Source organism: Tachysurus vachellii, chromosome 18 (genome assembly GCF_030014155.1).
Source record: "Tachysurus vachellii isolate PV-2020 chromosome 18, HZAU_Pvac_v1, whole genome shotgun sequence".
NCBI lineage: Eukaryota > Metazoa > Chordata > Actinopteri > Siluriformes > Bagridae > Tachysurus > Tachysurus vachellii.
In genome coordinates this window covers 1,849,088-1,864,661 of record NC_083477.1, presented here as the reverse complement: position 1 = coordinate 1,864,661, position 15,574 = coordinate 1,849,088, and the positions used below count along the sequence as shown (strand labels likewise).

At 38.7% G+C, this 15,574-nt stretch overlaps 1 protein-coding gene across 1 annotated transcript in view; it reads left to right on the top strand.

The window, feature by feature from the left end:
• The window catches only part of LOC132861505 (deleted in malignant brain tumors 1 protein-like), a 25,043-nt gene continuing 9,469 nt past the window's right edge, over positions 1–15,574 (top strand). The window contains exons 1-3 of the mRNA XM_060893064.1: positions 1–145; positions 14,016–14,330; positions 15,294–15,574. The exon at positions 15,294–15,574 is cut by the window's right edge and continues 34 nt beyond it. Of these exons, the coding sequence (XP_060749047.1) occupies positions 1–145; positions 14,016–14,330; positions 15,294–15,574 (741 nt within the window). The remainder of the gene's footprint in view (positions 146–14,015; positions 14,331–15,293) is intronic.

Below are 15,574 nucleotides of genomic sequence, written 5' to 3'. Positions count from 1 at the left end.
ATGATTTACTGCACAGGTTGGGTGAATCCCAAGTTAGATAATGAAGCTGATGGGGGCGGAAAGATGTGGGAACAGGAGAGGTGGGAAACAGAGAAGCAGGAAAAAGAGAATGATGTAATGTGTCTGGGAGAGATGTCGGAGAGTTGTACAAAGAGAGATACAAAGCAGTTTAGAAGCAATAACCTTAGAGTTATTCTCCTGAAAATAATGGGCTGTGAGAATTATATAATTCACTGACCATTTCCAAGATTGTGTTATAGAAAGACACGTGTTCTTAGCAAGCTACTTCATGGATGCTAATCATTATGCTAATACGTTACCACTAGCATGATAAACGGATCTCGTATGGAGTCTTTTTTCCCCGATTCCACCACTGATTAGCATCACTCTGGATGGTCGGATCACCTTGTCCGCATTACTAGCGATGTAAACTGTTTTAAGGTGTGGAATATTTCCACATAAATTTCATGGAATTACATTGAGATTAAAAACCTTTGTTGTCTCAAGGGATTATTCTCACATGCCTCAATGAGACCCTGAAAAGACAAAAAGTTCTAAGTCTGCCTCCTTCATTTAAAGATTCAAACAATAGATTAGGTAGAAGAACTTGAAGAGCTCTGAACTTGTGCAAAAAATTAGCTGGTTTTAAAGCTGCATGCCAGTTATGTAAATACACATGGCGTAGCACCAGAGTTTAAGAAATGTCTGTCTGAGAAACTTAAAAACTGGATGATTTCACTGAATATTGATGAAGACCCTACCCAGAGCATGGAGAAAATTCTCAATGTCCTTGTTCACTTTTTTGATGATGATGATGATGATGTGACCAGAGTAACAACACAACATATGGCAAGCAGGGAAGTTAATAGCCACTGCCTCAGCACTTACATTGGAACAAAACGATGTCCTGCAGTCTTGAGTGGAAAAAAGTCCCCATGGGGTCTGAGAAGGAAATATCTCAGAAGACTTCACTAACAGTGTTTTGTTTTTGTTCTTGTTCCATCCTCCTGAAGTCAGTGAATTTCTTAATAGTCAGGAACAACAAACTGAACTTTTGGAGTCTTTCAACTTCATCCATCGCATCACCGGCTTCGGCATCGAATCTGCTGACACGTTGGTTTTTACATGTTCACTACAATCTCAGCATGATCCGGTCCTAATCCCAGACTATTTACCCTCTGAGGTACCACCACCATGAGCATCTCAAAGCTATGACACATGCCTCCTCACTTCGGTCCCGGTTTCCACTTCAGACACGAATCATCACTATACCTGTGTGCAATACTTCTTCACAAAATAAAACAGATATTAAGATGCTTTATAGACTTCCACGTTTCACTTTGACTATGCATGCAACTTGCACAGAATCTCGAATCTCAATGTGTTTTTCGGCTTCCTCTGAACTTCCTTTTGGTGTTCAGTAAACGTGAACAGGACCATGTTAGAACACTGCCCACAAACTATCACTGTCAGTGAGCCACATCATTTCACACGTTTTAAAACATGTCAATGTCACACGGCACAAAGACATTGTCTTCTGTTCTCTCCTGATATTTTTTCTGTTCTGGTCCGACACTTGTTACACAATTAAATGCACAAATTAAGCTTTGCGTTAGTTCTGGCAGGCCACGTCGTCAAGCATGCTTCAGCTGTTAATCAGCAGTTCATGACGCGCACCAATCCGGTTACGTCATCCATATTACCCGACCATTTAAATTCTGCTGCTGCGACTTAAACTCCCTCCTCCAACCCCGTCTCCACCATGCCGGAACCCGGGTTCATTGTACCAGTTTACGTCATAAATCTCCACATATTTTCTCTCTCTCTCCCTCTCTCTAATTATTTAGTTATTTATTTATCCATTTATTCATTTATTATTTGCAAAAAAAAAAAAAAAAAAAAAAAACTATGCATGATCAATGGTTCTGTTATGGGGGTCTATTCTATTTTCTAGTTGCTGCTCTCCCCGCTCGGTCCATGCATGCGGATTCCTGCCCCGAACAGAACCATACCACCAACACTAACTGTATCATCTAATAAACTCTCATTTGACAAAGTGGTCCTGACAGAAATGTTATTTCTCTTGTACCATGAACTGGATGATGATGATGATGATGAAAATAATTTTTATTAAAGTCTGATGTTTTGTGTGTGTTTCTGATCGTGATGAAAAAAGCTCTGTTCTTTCACACAGCTCGAATTTATAGAATAGAATTTCAACAGTGATCTTTAAGTTTCAGATCATTTTACACCAACACACAGTTCTTGAGTTGTTGCTTTCAAACATTTGTTTTTTTTTCTCTCAAACACCAACATGTGTTATATTTAAGCAAACAGGAAGGCCGTCCTGGAAAGAAAAGAGGAATGTGGTCTTATTTTTATCTTATTTTTTGTCACAAATGAACATGATGGAATAAGTTCAGCATTTCAGAATGATGATAAATTTGATTCCAGTGCTGGTTGATAATAAAATGCTTAGTGTCGAGTTGTTCCAGAGAAAATACTCAGGCTTCTTTAACTAACTAGAAAAAACGTTCATCGTTAATGATACAAAATCACTAAACTGAAATGTAAACAAAATTATTTAATAATTTATTGAGCTTTTACATTTTCTAAAAATGTCAGGACTCAGCCCGTACTTTGGCCACGTGTTTTTGTTTATGTTTGGTGTCACATGTCTGCCCTGCCCTTGTCTCTTCCTCCCCGCCTCTTCACACCTGTTCCTCATGTGTCTAATTCTTATTAGTATTTAGTCGAGCCGAGTTGTTTAGAGCAGCGCGGAATCCTCTGTTGTTGTATAGTCTTGTCTTTAGTCCGTGTTCCTGTTCAGTGTATTTTTAGTTATTAAACCTGTTTATTTTACGCTATCCTGCATTTTGGTCAGTTTTTATCCCCGCATCGCTGACAGAAGGATTCCGTCAGATCAAGACCCAGCAGGATAGCAGCTTTCTGTGGGAAAATATATATAATTTATTTATTTATTTTCAGACTGTTTTTTTGCCCTGGATTTGTGTGGTTTTGGTGACATCGGTCCGCATTTGTTACATTGAGAGATGCCGCTCCGCTTCCAGTTCTCCGCGGGGGGTGCCGCCTCTCTTCCTGTTTGCAGTCCATGTCACCAGCCCGAGTTTTGTTTTGTTTTTTCGGTGTCCTGCGACATCGACCCGCACCGGTCCGGTGGGGGACGACACTTCACTTGCGGTTTTCCGTGGATGATGCCGCCCCAACTTCCTGTCCGTGGGGGGGTGTTGTAGGCCTGCGTTTTGCCTCCACCGCCCTCCCTCCCTGTTTCTGGTTTCCGAGACATGGGTCTGGCTGCAGTGCATCGGGGGTTGCGCTTGGCCCTTCTGCTCAGCTGTGGATGTCGCTCAGCCCCTCTGCCCAGCTATGGAAGTCGCTCAGCCATTCTGCTCAGCTGTGGACGTCGCTCGGCTCTTCTGCTTGGCTGTGGACATCGCTCGGCCCTCTCTGGCTGCACTGCTGTGTGCCTTGCCCCCCCCACCTGCCTCGCTGTGTGCTTAGCTCCCCCCACCTACCTCGCCGTGTGCCTTGCTCTGCCCACCTGCCTCAGATGCCCTAAATGTGGATTTAAACACAAAATTAATTTGTGTACATTTACTTCAGACTTTTTCTGGTTACTGGTTTTTCTCATTAAGAATTATTTTTCTATATATAACTTTTTATATCTATATGTAACTTTTTTAAAAAACAAAACAAATTACATTAATTTATGGAAAAGTATGACTTCGTATTATTATCTGTGCATAAATCTTCATACTTAATAAAATCCAAAATCTATTTTACTCTGATTTTGCTTTAGAACAATCAGAAATATTATAAATATTGTTATCTACAAGGTTAGTTACTAAATTGCCTTTATCATTTAAGACATTTAAACCTATTATAACACTCATGGGAGGCTTTGGAGTGACATGTTGATCATAAAAATAAATATCTTGAGGAAGAATGCTGTTCATCCTTCCAGGAAGATAAATGAACCTGTCATGGCCTGACACTTTACATGTACCCCTGGGCTGGCCTTCAACTTTTGGGCTGTAAAAAAAACGTAAAAAAAAAAATTATATGCAGCAAAAATTGTTTGGTTTTGACTCAGTTTAACAGGAACTGAGCATAAAAGAAACTCCACCTCTTTGGTTGCATGAAGAAACATAAAACATCACTTAACATTACCTCAAGAGGTTCATTGTGAGAAGAAAGCAGCAGTGAATGTTGTAATTAGCATCAAACTGATTTACATCTTAAGGACCAGGATGATGAATCTTCACCTCACTTTAACGCTCGGTAAATTCAACATTTAAATCAATACGTTTGTCTTGTAATTAATATTATTGTATAATTTCCACTTTTTTACATGTGTGGGGTATATCCTTTGGGTTATATATAAAACTATATTACTATTTTTTAAATATGAGTAATATATAAATTTCTTACTATCCTTTTGGATGATGTCAGAATTTCTTTTACTGTGAAGATGTTCTCCAGATGAAGACATTTACAGAGCAGGTTTACTTTTAACTGAAGTCTAACAAAATTCCAATACAATAATCATCAACATTTTTGAAAAATGTTTAATATCTTTCTCAAAAGGAATAAAAATGAATTTTGCACAAACTTAGAAACAGAATTCTCAATTCTAAAACTAAGATCATAAAATACAGAAAAAACACAGAAAAAGTTTTAAAAGAAGTTTTAGAAGAAAACAAGTTTCATGGAGTTTCTACTCTATCCGTGTGGTTTATGAAGTTAATTATAAATAATTTGATATTTTTGATTACTTCACTTTGACAGAAATGCATTTATTTTTTCAAAAATGCGGAAAACAGATGTTTTAGATTTTAAAGTATTTCAACTGTGTTTTTAATTGTCTACAATATTCTGTATATAAAAACAATGTCTCTGGTTTGTGACATGTTTGCAATGTGCCAGAGATGTTTTACTTCTCGTTTTCTGAATTGCTGACTTTTGGTAAAATGCAGGAAGTGTCAGACATTTCCATCGGTCTGTTACTATAAAAAGAGTAATATAGTAATAAAAAAAAGTTTGCTGCCTCTCTACTGTCAGAGTTGGTAATAGAAAATTAATCATCACCAACTGACCAATCAGAATCCAGTATACAGTAGCTCTGTGGTATACAGTAAATAAAATTATAGAGTATGTACTCTTTTTATACACTTACCATCTACTTTATCAGGAATCAGGAAAACAATTATACAGCTATCTAATCAGCCAATCAGGTGGCAGCAGCACAGTAGATACTGTACAATCAATCAGTTACAGGTGAAAAGCTTCAGTTTATTGTTCACATAAAACATCAGAAAAGTGAGAAATGTGATCTGAGAGACTTTAAGCATGGCCTGGTTGTTGGTGCCAGATGGGCTGATGGGCTGAGGATTTCAGAAACTGCTGATCTCAGAATGGTGTGAAGGTGGAAGATCTGCCACCTAAACATCTTGTCTGGTCTGAGATAACCGGAAGTTAGAAATAAGCACACATTACAGCTACAGTGAGCAAAAAAACATCTCAGGAAACACAACATTAAACTTTGCAATGAATGAGCTACAAGATTTCACGTCATGTCAGCCAAGGACATGAATCTGAGGCTACCCTGGGACTCAGACTCACACTGATTAAAACTGATTAAAGATTTAGGGAAAAAGCTTCTGGTCAGAAGCTCTTGACCTGTAGCTGGTTGATATTATGCATTTTGCTGCTTCCATATGATTAAATAACAGCATAAATAAACATGTGTACAGGTGTTCCTAATAAAATGGACAGAGTATACTAATATTTACCCATTTTCGTAACATGTTCTAATAACTCTGGAGACAACTTTGGTTTTTCACTGACTTCATGAACTTCCTCCTCTTTATTTCTCTATACAGTCTGTGTTCTTAGAGCTTCTCTGCTGGCTGGTAAGTCTAATTTTCATTTGAATCCATTTCATTTACTCTCTAGATCAGACATCCGCACTTTTTGAGCCTTTGAAGTACTATAGGTGCATTAGACAAAAGTAGGTGTGTTTAGCAACATTTAAATTTGCTAATTAAGTGTACACAAATCTCCACCTCCTAGAGCTAGAGTTAGCATTAGCAAAGCCTGTCATGACATCACTTTAAAGCATGCTTGACCTTGCAATTGCTTGAAAGCTAACTTATCCTTATAAGTACATGAAATACATCTCATGCTCATTTATGAGAATAGCCACAAAACAGCTTCCTGTTTGGCAGGAAGTGGCAAACCACAGTCAGGGCAGTCTCATATCACCCGAATCAAAGTGCTCTTCTTCTGGCAATTAAACACCATGAACGAATCCTTTCCCCAAGATCAAGGATGTCTTTGATTCTCAACTTCATAAACTCAGCTTTGCCCAGTTACACTTAGTTCTTTAAGTTTGTTCTGAACTTGTTAGCTTGTTAGCATATTGTTGAGAAAGTCCTATTAATTAACAAATCATTTCCTGAAAAGGGATAAATAAAGTATTTCTGATTTAATGAAGGTGGGAAAATCTGTGTATATACCTACTCATGTGTAGTGTGGCTGTTATTTATTTAAAAAATTAATAATACATACAACTATTTGTTGTTTTTTGTGTGTGTGTCAGTGTGTTTAAGGCATGAAATATTAATCTAAACCATTTGATGAATTGATTAATCTGATAACTGTGAGGTGAAGTTTTATATAATTGATACATCATCTGTGAGTCATGTGTTTGTAATGGTTTTGTGTTTGTGAAGGTTTGTGAGTTGTGTGTTGTCTGTGAGTATTGTGTTGTCTGTGAGTATTGTGTTGACTGATGGTCTGTGAGTATTGTGTTGTCTCATGGTCTGTGAGTATTGTGCTGTCTGTGAGTATTGTGTTGACTGATGGTCCGTGAGTGTTGTGTTGACTGATGGTCTGTGAGTATTGTGCTGTCTGTGAGTATTGTGTTGACTGATGGTCTGTGAGTGTTGTGTTTGTGAGTATTGTGTTGACTGATGGTCTGTGAGTTTTGTGTTTGTGAGTATTGTGTTGACTGATGGTCTGTGAGTATTTTGTTATCTGAGAGTTTTGTTTTGACTGATGGTCTGTGTGTATTGTGTTGACTGAGGGTTCAATTCAAGTTTATTTGTATAGTGTTTTTTACAATGGACATTATCTCAAAGCAGCTTTACAGAACATAAACATAGAGCAGAACATAAACATAAGGAGTAGTATAAAGAATTAATGTAATAAAAAATTCAAGATATATATAGTTCACGGTGTGTATGTATGTATGTATGTATGTATGTATGTATATGTATTTATCCCCAATGAGCAAGTCTGAGGTGACTCAGGCAGCAGTGGAAAGGAAAAACTCCCTTAGATTGGTAAAACCTTGAGAGGAACCAGACTCAAAGGGGAACCCATCCTCATATGGGTGACTCTAGATGGTGTGGTTACAAATATACAAGTATCGCAGAGTCCAACTGGAGCCGGTAGATCTGTAGATGTCTCAGGATTCTCACAGAGTCGGCCTCATCTCAGTGGAGGTCCAAAAACCTCATTGTACGGAAGACGATTGGAGCTGGTACAATGTCTGAATGTCTCGGCATGGGTAGAGAAAGAGAACAGCAGTGCAGAGGGATTAACATATCTGCTGTTCATAAAGATGTGCAAGTCTAGTGTAATAGTGCACAATATAATGGGATGTATTATGTGTAGGCCTGACTAAAGAGATGAAATTTTAATCTACATTTAAACTGGGAAAGTGTGTCTGAGCCCCAAACACTATCAGGAAGACTATTCCAAAGTTTGGGAGCTAAATAAGAGAACGCTCTACCACCTTTAGTAGACTTAGATATTCTGGGAACTACCAGAAGTCCTGAGCTTTGTGATCTCAGAGAGCATGAAGGATTGTAATGTGTTAGAAGACTAGCTAGATACATGGGAGCTAAACCATTAAGAGCCTTGTACGTGAGTAACAGCAGTTTGTAATCATTTAAGTAGCAGTAAGGAGCAGCAGTTTGTTGTCTGTGAGTATTGTGTTGACTGATGGTCCGTGAGTGTTGTGTTGACTGATGGTCTGTGAGTATTGTGTTGACTGATGGTCTGTGAGTATTGTGTTGTCTGTGAGTATTGTGTTGACTGATGGTCTGTGAGTGTTGTGTTTGTGAGTATTGTGTTGACTGATGGTCTGTGAGTGTTGTGTTGACTGATGGTCTGTGAGTGTTGTGTTGACTGATGGTCTGTGAGTGTTGTGTTGACTGATGGCCTGTGAGTAGTGTGTTGACTGATGGTCCATGAGTATTGTGTTGACTGATGGTCTGTGAGTATTGTGTTGACTGATTGTCTGTGAGTATTGTGTTGACTGTGAGTATTGTGTTGTCTGATGTTCTGTGAGTATTGTGTTGTCTGTGAGTGTTGGGTTGACTGATGGTCTTTGAGGGTTGTGTTGACTGAGGGTATGTGAGTATTGTGTTGTCTGTGAGTGTTGTGTTGACTGATGGTCTGTGAGTATTGTGTTGTCGGTGAGTATCATGTTGACTGATGGTCTGTGAGTGTTGTGTTGACTGATGGTCTGTGAGTAGTGTGTTGACTGATGGTCTGTGAGTGTTGTGTCGACTGATGGTGTGTGAGTATTGTGTTGACTGTGAGTATTGTGTTGTCTGTGAGTATTGTGTTGTCTGTGATTTTTGTGTGGAATGATGGTCTGTGAGTATTGTGTTGACTGATGGTCTGTGAGTATTGTGTTGTCTGAGAGTATTGTGTTGACTGATGGTCTGTGAGTGTTGTGTTTACTGATGGTCTGTGAGTATTGTGTTGACTGATTGTCTGTGAGTATTGTGTTGTCTGTGAGTGTTGTGTTGACTGATGGTCTGTGAGTATTGTGTTGTCTGTGAGTGTTGGGTTGACTGATGGGCTGTGAGTGTTGGGTTGACTGATGGTCTGTGAGGGTTGTGTTGACTGAAGGGTCTGTGAGTATTGTGTTGTCTGTGAGTATTGTGTTGACTGATGGTCTGTGAGTGTTGTGTTGACTGATGGTCTGTGAGTATTGTGTTATCTGTGAGTATTGTTTTGACTGATGGTCTGTGAGTGTTGTGTTAACTAATGGTCTGTGAGTGTTGTGTTGACTGCTGGTCTGTGAGTGTTGTGTTGACTGATGGTCTGTGAGTAGTGTGTTGACTGATGGTCTGTGAGTGTTGTGTCGACTGATGGTGTGTGAGTATTGTGTTGTCTGTGATTTTTGTGTGGAATGATGGTCTGTGAGTATTGTGTTGACTGATGGTCTGTGAGTATTGTGTCGTCTGTGAGTATTGTGTTGACTGATGGTCTGTGAGTATTGTGTTGACTGATTGTCTGTGAGTATTGTGTTGACTGTGAGTATTGTGTTGTCTGTGAGTATTGTGTTGTCTGTGAGTGTTGGGTTGACTGATAGTCTGTGAGTATTGTGTTGACTGATTGTCTGTGAGTATTGTGTTGACTGTGAGTATTGTGTTGTCTGTGAGTGTTGTGTTGACTGATGGTCTGTGAGTATTGTGTTGTCTGTGAGTGTTGGGTTGACTGATGGTCTGTGAGTGTTGGGTTGACTGATGGTCTGTGAGGGTTGTGTTGACTGAGGGTCTGTGAGTATTGTGTTGTCTGTGAGTGTTGTGTTGACTGATGGTCTGTGAGTATTGTGTTGTCTGTGAGTATCATGTTGACTGATGGTCTGTGAGTGTTGGGTTGACTGATGGTCTGTGAGGGTTGTGTTGACTGTAGGGTCTGTGAGTATTGTGTTGTCTGTGAGTATTGTGTTGACTGATGGTCTGTGAGTGTTGTGTTTACTGATGGTCTGTGAGTATTGTGTTGACTGATGGTCTGTGAGTATTGTGTTGACTGTGAGTATTGTGTTGACTGATGGTCTGTGAGTATTGTGTTGTCTGTGAGTGTTGTGTTGACTGATGGTCTGTGAGTATTGTGTTGTCTGTGAGTATCGTGTTGACTGATGGTCTGTGAGTGTTGGGTTGACTGATGGTCTGTGAGGGTTGTGTTGACTGAGGGTCTGTGAGTATTGTGTTGTCTGTGAGTGTTGTGTTGACTGATGGTCTGTGCGTATTGTGTTGTCTGTGAGTATTGTTTTGACTGATGGTCTGTGAGTGTTGTGTTGACTGATGGTCTGTGAGTGTTGTGTTGACTGATGGCATCTGAGTATTGTGTTGTCTGTGAGTCTTTTGTTGGCTGATGGTCTGTGAGTATTGTGTTGACTGAGTGTTGTGTTGACTGATGGTCTGTGAGAGTTGTGTTGACTGATGGTCTGTGAGTGTTGTCTTATCTGTGAGTATTGTGTTGACTGATGGTCTGTGAGTATTGTGTTGACTGATGGTCTGTGAGTGTTGTGTTGACTGATGGTCTGTGAGTATTGTGTTGACTGATGGTCTGTGAGTGTTGTGTTGACTGATGGTCTGTGAGTATTGTGTTGACTGATGGTCTGTGAGTATTGTGTTGACTGATGGTCTGTGAGTGTTGTGTTCTTTGTGATTTTTGTGTGGAATGATGGTCTATGAGTATTGTGTTGACTGATGGTGGTTCTATGAATATAGAATCCATGATCCAAGATGGCCGCTACTGACTGAGTGCTCCTTCTTGAGTAGGTGCTATAAAACTCATCTGACTTAAAGTTAAACCTAAACGTTTTTTTATCAACAATTGAAAGAATTCCTATTAAACTTCGTCACAATGGAGAATATGGATCAACATGAGTTTTCCCTCCAAACAATCTTGGGTGCCATACAACAAAGCAAAATGGAAACGACTGCCCATATTGACAATATGATTCTACCTGTGCAGACAACTTTAAACAATATACAAGGGTCACTATCTACACTATGTGACCAAATCACAGAGTTAGAGCATCGTGTAAGTGCCAGTGAATGTAATATTGAAGATCTGACTAAACGAGTTGCTGCGCTTGAAAAGGAGAATACATACCTGAGGGAAAAAGCTGATGATGCCGAGAATAGGAGCAGGGTTAACAATCTTCGCTTTACTAATGTTTCTGAGCACAGTGAAGGCACTGACACGGTAAGCTTCATAATCCAGCTTCTACGCCACCTTTTTAGCAGTGACAGCTTCCTCACACCACCAGTGATTGAAAAGGCTCATCGTTCTCCTACTCACAGCTCCATAAGTAATGCGAGATCCCCACGGCCTATCCTTGTAAAGTTTCTACACTTCCAGGATAAACTAAAAATCTTGCGTTTGGCCAGAGAAAAAAAAGAGCTCGGCTTTCAAGGCAGATGCATATACATCAATCCCGACTTCAGCGTTGATCTGCTTAAAAGACGCCGCCAATACGATGACTGTCCATGTACATGCTTACTGTACATGCCTGGTCATGTCACTGCAAATTTTTTTTTTTTTTTTTTTTTTTTATTTTAATCTCCAAGCATGTTCCATGGTTGCCGGATTCTGCGGTGCTCTGTCGCACATTACTATGCCAATGTCGTAAGACCTCAGTGAGTGTAATTCTCTGAAATACCTAGTGGGCAAATTGTGATTCTTAAGTGCTTGCTATTCTGAGTCTATTTTTCTCTGGTGATTTAATACACATTTAATACACATTTCTATGTGTCTATTTGATTTTCCTTATTATATTATTAGCCCTACAGGTAATTAAAATTGTAGAGAAGCAGCAGGCTGTACCTGTTATCTGCAATTGCAGTGAGCCTCCTATTTTTCACTTTTATGTATGTCATGTCCTGTTTGTCTGTGTGTTTGTCTGTTGTGTGTTTGTCAATGTATGTCTTCTGCTTTATGTCCTCTTTCTCTCCTATGCCCCATCTCATACTTATTAAATTTGAGGAATAGAATCATTTAAGGGTCTAAAAATAATCCACCTTAACATAAGAAGTCTAGTACCAAACATTGATCTTCTGAGAAGTTGGGTTTCCTATCAGAAGCCTCATATCATTACTCTTTCTGAAACATGGTTACACACTAAAATATCAGATGTTGAAATAAAGATGGATGGTTATGCTCTTTTTAGAGCTGACAGGGGCTCCAGGGGAGGTGGGTTAGTAACATATGTCTCTACAAATTTAACAGGTGAACTTCTCATTCCAACTGTTGAACCGGTTAATTTTGAATCACTTATTGTAAAAATAATTTTCCATGACAACAAACATATAATTATTACTAATATCTATAAACCACCATCTGCTTCATCTGATTCAATTAAGTCAATTATTAATACAATTAATTCTCTCAGAAAAAACAGTTAAATGGTGGTTCTTGGTGATTTTAACTGCAATTGGCTTCACCATTCCTCCTCGAGTGTCAGAAATATGATTGCAGGTGCCAATTTTACTCAGTTAATAAAAGAACCAGCCAGAACTGGTTGTCATTCCTCATCTTTGCTGGACTGGATACTAGTTACAAATCCAGATAGAATAAGTACATCGGGCATATTGTCTGACAGCTTTAGTGACCACTCAATTGTTTTCTGTGTGTGGAAAATTAAAATACCCAAACTACCACCCAAATATATTAAAGTCAGACAATGCAAAAATATAAATACTGAACAATTTATAAATGACCTGGCTAATATTAATTGGACTAGATTTTACTTAATTCCTTCTGTTGAGAATGCATGGGATTTCTTCTATTCTGAAGTTAACAATGTAATTAATCAACATGCTCCATTTAAAACGATTCGTGTGAAAGGTCGACATCTCCCATGGATTAGTCCGGATTTAATAAGCCTTTTTAAAAAACGTGATCAAGCGTGGGAAAAATGTAAACAATCTAGAGACCCTACTGATCAGGAAGTATATCGACAACTTAGGAACCACTGCAAAACACAAACACGGAATGCAAGATCTAACTACTATAAGGATGTCTTTAGTCAAAATTGGAATAATCCTAAACAGTTCTGGAAACATCTAGATCACCTCCTTAATAAATCAAATAATGACTCTATTAATAGCGTTATTGTTAATGATAATGTTATTTCTGATTCTCTTATGATCCCTCAGGCATTCAATGCACATTTCTCTCAAATTAGTAGTTCACTATACTCTGATTATTTAGTTTCTTCTAGTTCATCAAATCAAACTGGTGGATCCTTTTCATTTTCTAGAATTCAGCCATCTGAAGTATTTCAAGCCATCTCTGAATTAAAAAATGGTAGTGTTGGACCTGACGGGTTGGAAGCTAAATTTCTTAAACTTGGATCCAGTATAGAGCATTGACTGATGGTCTGTGAGTGTTGTGTTGACTGATGGTCTGTGTGTGTTGTGTTGACTGAGGGTCTGTGAGTATTGTGTTTTCTGTGAGTATCGTGTTGACTGATGGTCTGTGAGTGTTGTGTTGACTGATGGTCTGTGAGTATTGTGTTATCTGTGAGTCTTTTGTTGGCTGATGGTCTGTGAGTATTGTGTTGACTGATGGTCTATGAGAGTTGTGTTGACATGGTATGTGAGTATTGTGTTCATCTGCCTCCTAGTTAATTACACTGTGTTGCAGAGACTAGTCACGTTCATTAATTCATACACTAGACATTACTGTGGTGATGTCCACTAGTCAGGCTGTCAGTAAAACTTTCTTCTCTCCCTCTCTTTTTTGTCTATAGAAATGAATTTATCAACCTATGAACAGAGACGAGGTGGTGGGTTTTTTAAAATAGTAATGAACTGAATTTGAAAGGTGTTAATACTGAGTTACATTTAATGACCTAATGCTAATTATATTATTATTCATTATGTGAAAGTCATGAAATCTTTATTAATAAAGGATTAGAAATGAGAGAATTGTATTCATATGAGGACAAACAGACAGACAGACAGACAGACAGACACTTTATTGATCCCGGAGGAAATTCAAGCATTTAGTAGAAAACATACAGAAAAAATAAGCTTCCAAAACAAACACAGTAACAAAGTAAAACCCCCACCTCCACCCTAACATGCAAATGAGGTAAGTATGCTATACTATTCTTTACAGTAATAAGATTCATTATCATTAATTAACATGAACGTGCTTTCTGATGTTTGTTTTAGATGGCGCTAACATACGACTCACTGGTGGCTACGACTCCTGTTCTGGTAGAGTGGAGATCCTGTATAATGGTCAGTGGGGAACAGTGTGTGATGACAACTGGGACCTGAATGATGCAGAGGTGGTGTGTAGACAGATTGGATGTGGTAAAGCTGTCACTGCTCATCAAAGTGCCCACTTTGGTCAGGGAAGTGGTGAAATATGGCTGGATGATGTTCAGTGTTCTGGAAGTGAAAGCACCATCACACAGTGCTCTCATGATGGATTTGGAAAACACAACTGTGGCCATGGTGAAGATGCTGGTGTTACTTGCTCAGGTACAGAAAAGCAAAGAATCAGCTCCAATCCACACTACAATATACTTAAGATACAAAGCTTTACTCTTTCTTATGCTTGCCAGCCACTGTAGATAATATTTAAGAAATAAAACACAAGAGGGTCTGCAGGTATAAGATGATTTTCACAGTCAGTTTGCCAATATGTATATTTAATTACAACCCGAATTCCAGAAACGCTTTTAAATTTAAATGAAGTTAAAACTAAAAGACTTTCAAATCACATGAGCCAAAATTTTATTCACAATAGCACATAGATAACATAAATGTTTAAATGGAGAAATTTTACACTTTTATCCACTAAATGTGCTCATTTTAAATTTATTGCCTGGTACAGGTCTCAAAAAAGTTGGCACAGGACAATAAATGGCTGAAAAAGCAAGACATTTTTAAAAGATTCAGCTGGGAGAACATCTAACAACTACTTACGTTAACTGATATCTGGTCTGTAAAATGATTAGAAGTAAAGATAGGCAGACGATCTCCAATCTGTGAAAGATTGTGGAATACTTTAAAAACAATGTTCCTCAACATCAAATAGCAAAGGCTTTGTAAATCTCATCATCTACAGTGCAGAACATTATTAAAAGATTCAGAGAAACTGGAGAAATCTCTGTGCATGAGTGAAACAACCGAAGACCTTTATTGGATGTCCGTGGTCTTCGGTCCCTCAGATGACACTGAATCTCATCGACATAATTGTGTCAATGACATTACTAAATGGACCCAGGAACACTTCCAGAAACCACTGACAGTGAACACAACCTATTTACATACCATTTCTTTCTTCTCTCCCTCTCTTTGGAGGGCAATAATAGTCTATAGAGATGAATTTATCAACCTGTGAACAGAGACGAAGTGGTGGGTTTCGTAAAATAATAAAGAATTAGAATAAGATTCATTATGATTAATTAACATGAACATGCTTTCTGATGTTTGTTTTAGATTCTGCTTACATACGACTCACTGGTGGCAACAACCCCTGCTCTGGTAGAGTGGAGATCCTGTATAATGGTCAGTGGGGAACAGTGTGTGATGACGACTGGGACCTGAATGATGCAGAGGTGGTGTGTAGACAGATTGGATGTGGTAAAGCTGTCACTGCTCATCAAAGTGCCCACTTTGGTCAGGGAAGTGGTGAAATATGGCTGGATAATGTTCAGTGTTCTGGAAGTGAAAGCACCATCACACAGTGCTCTCATAATGGATTTGGAGTAAACAACTGT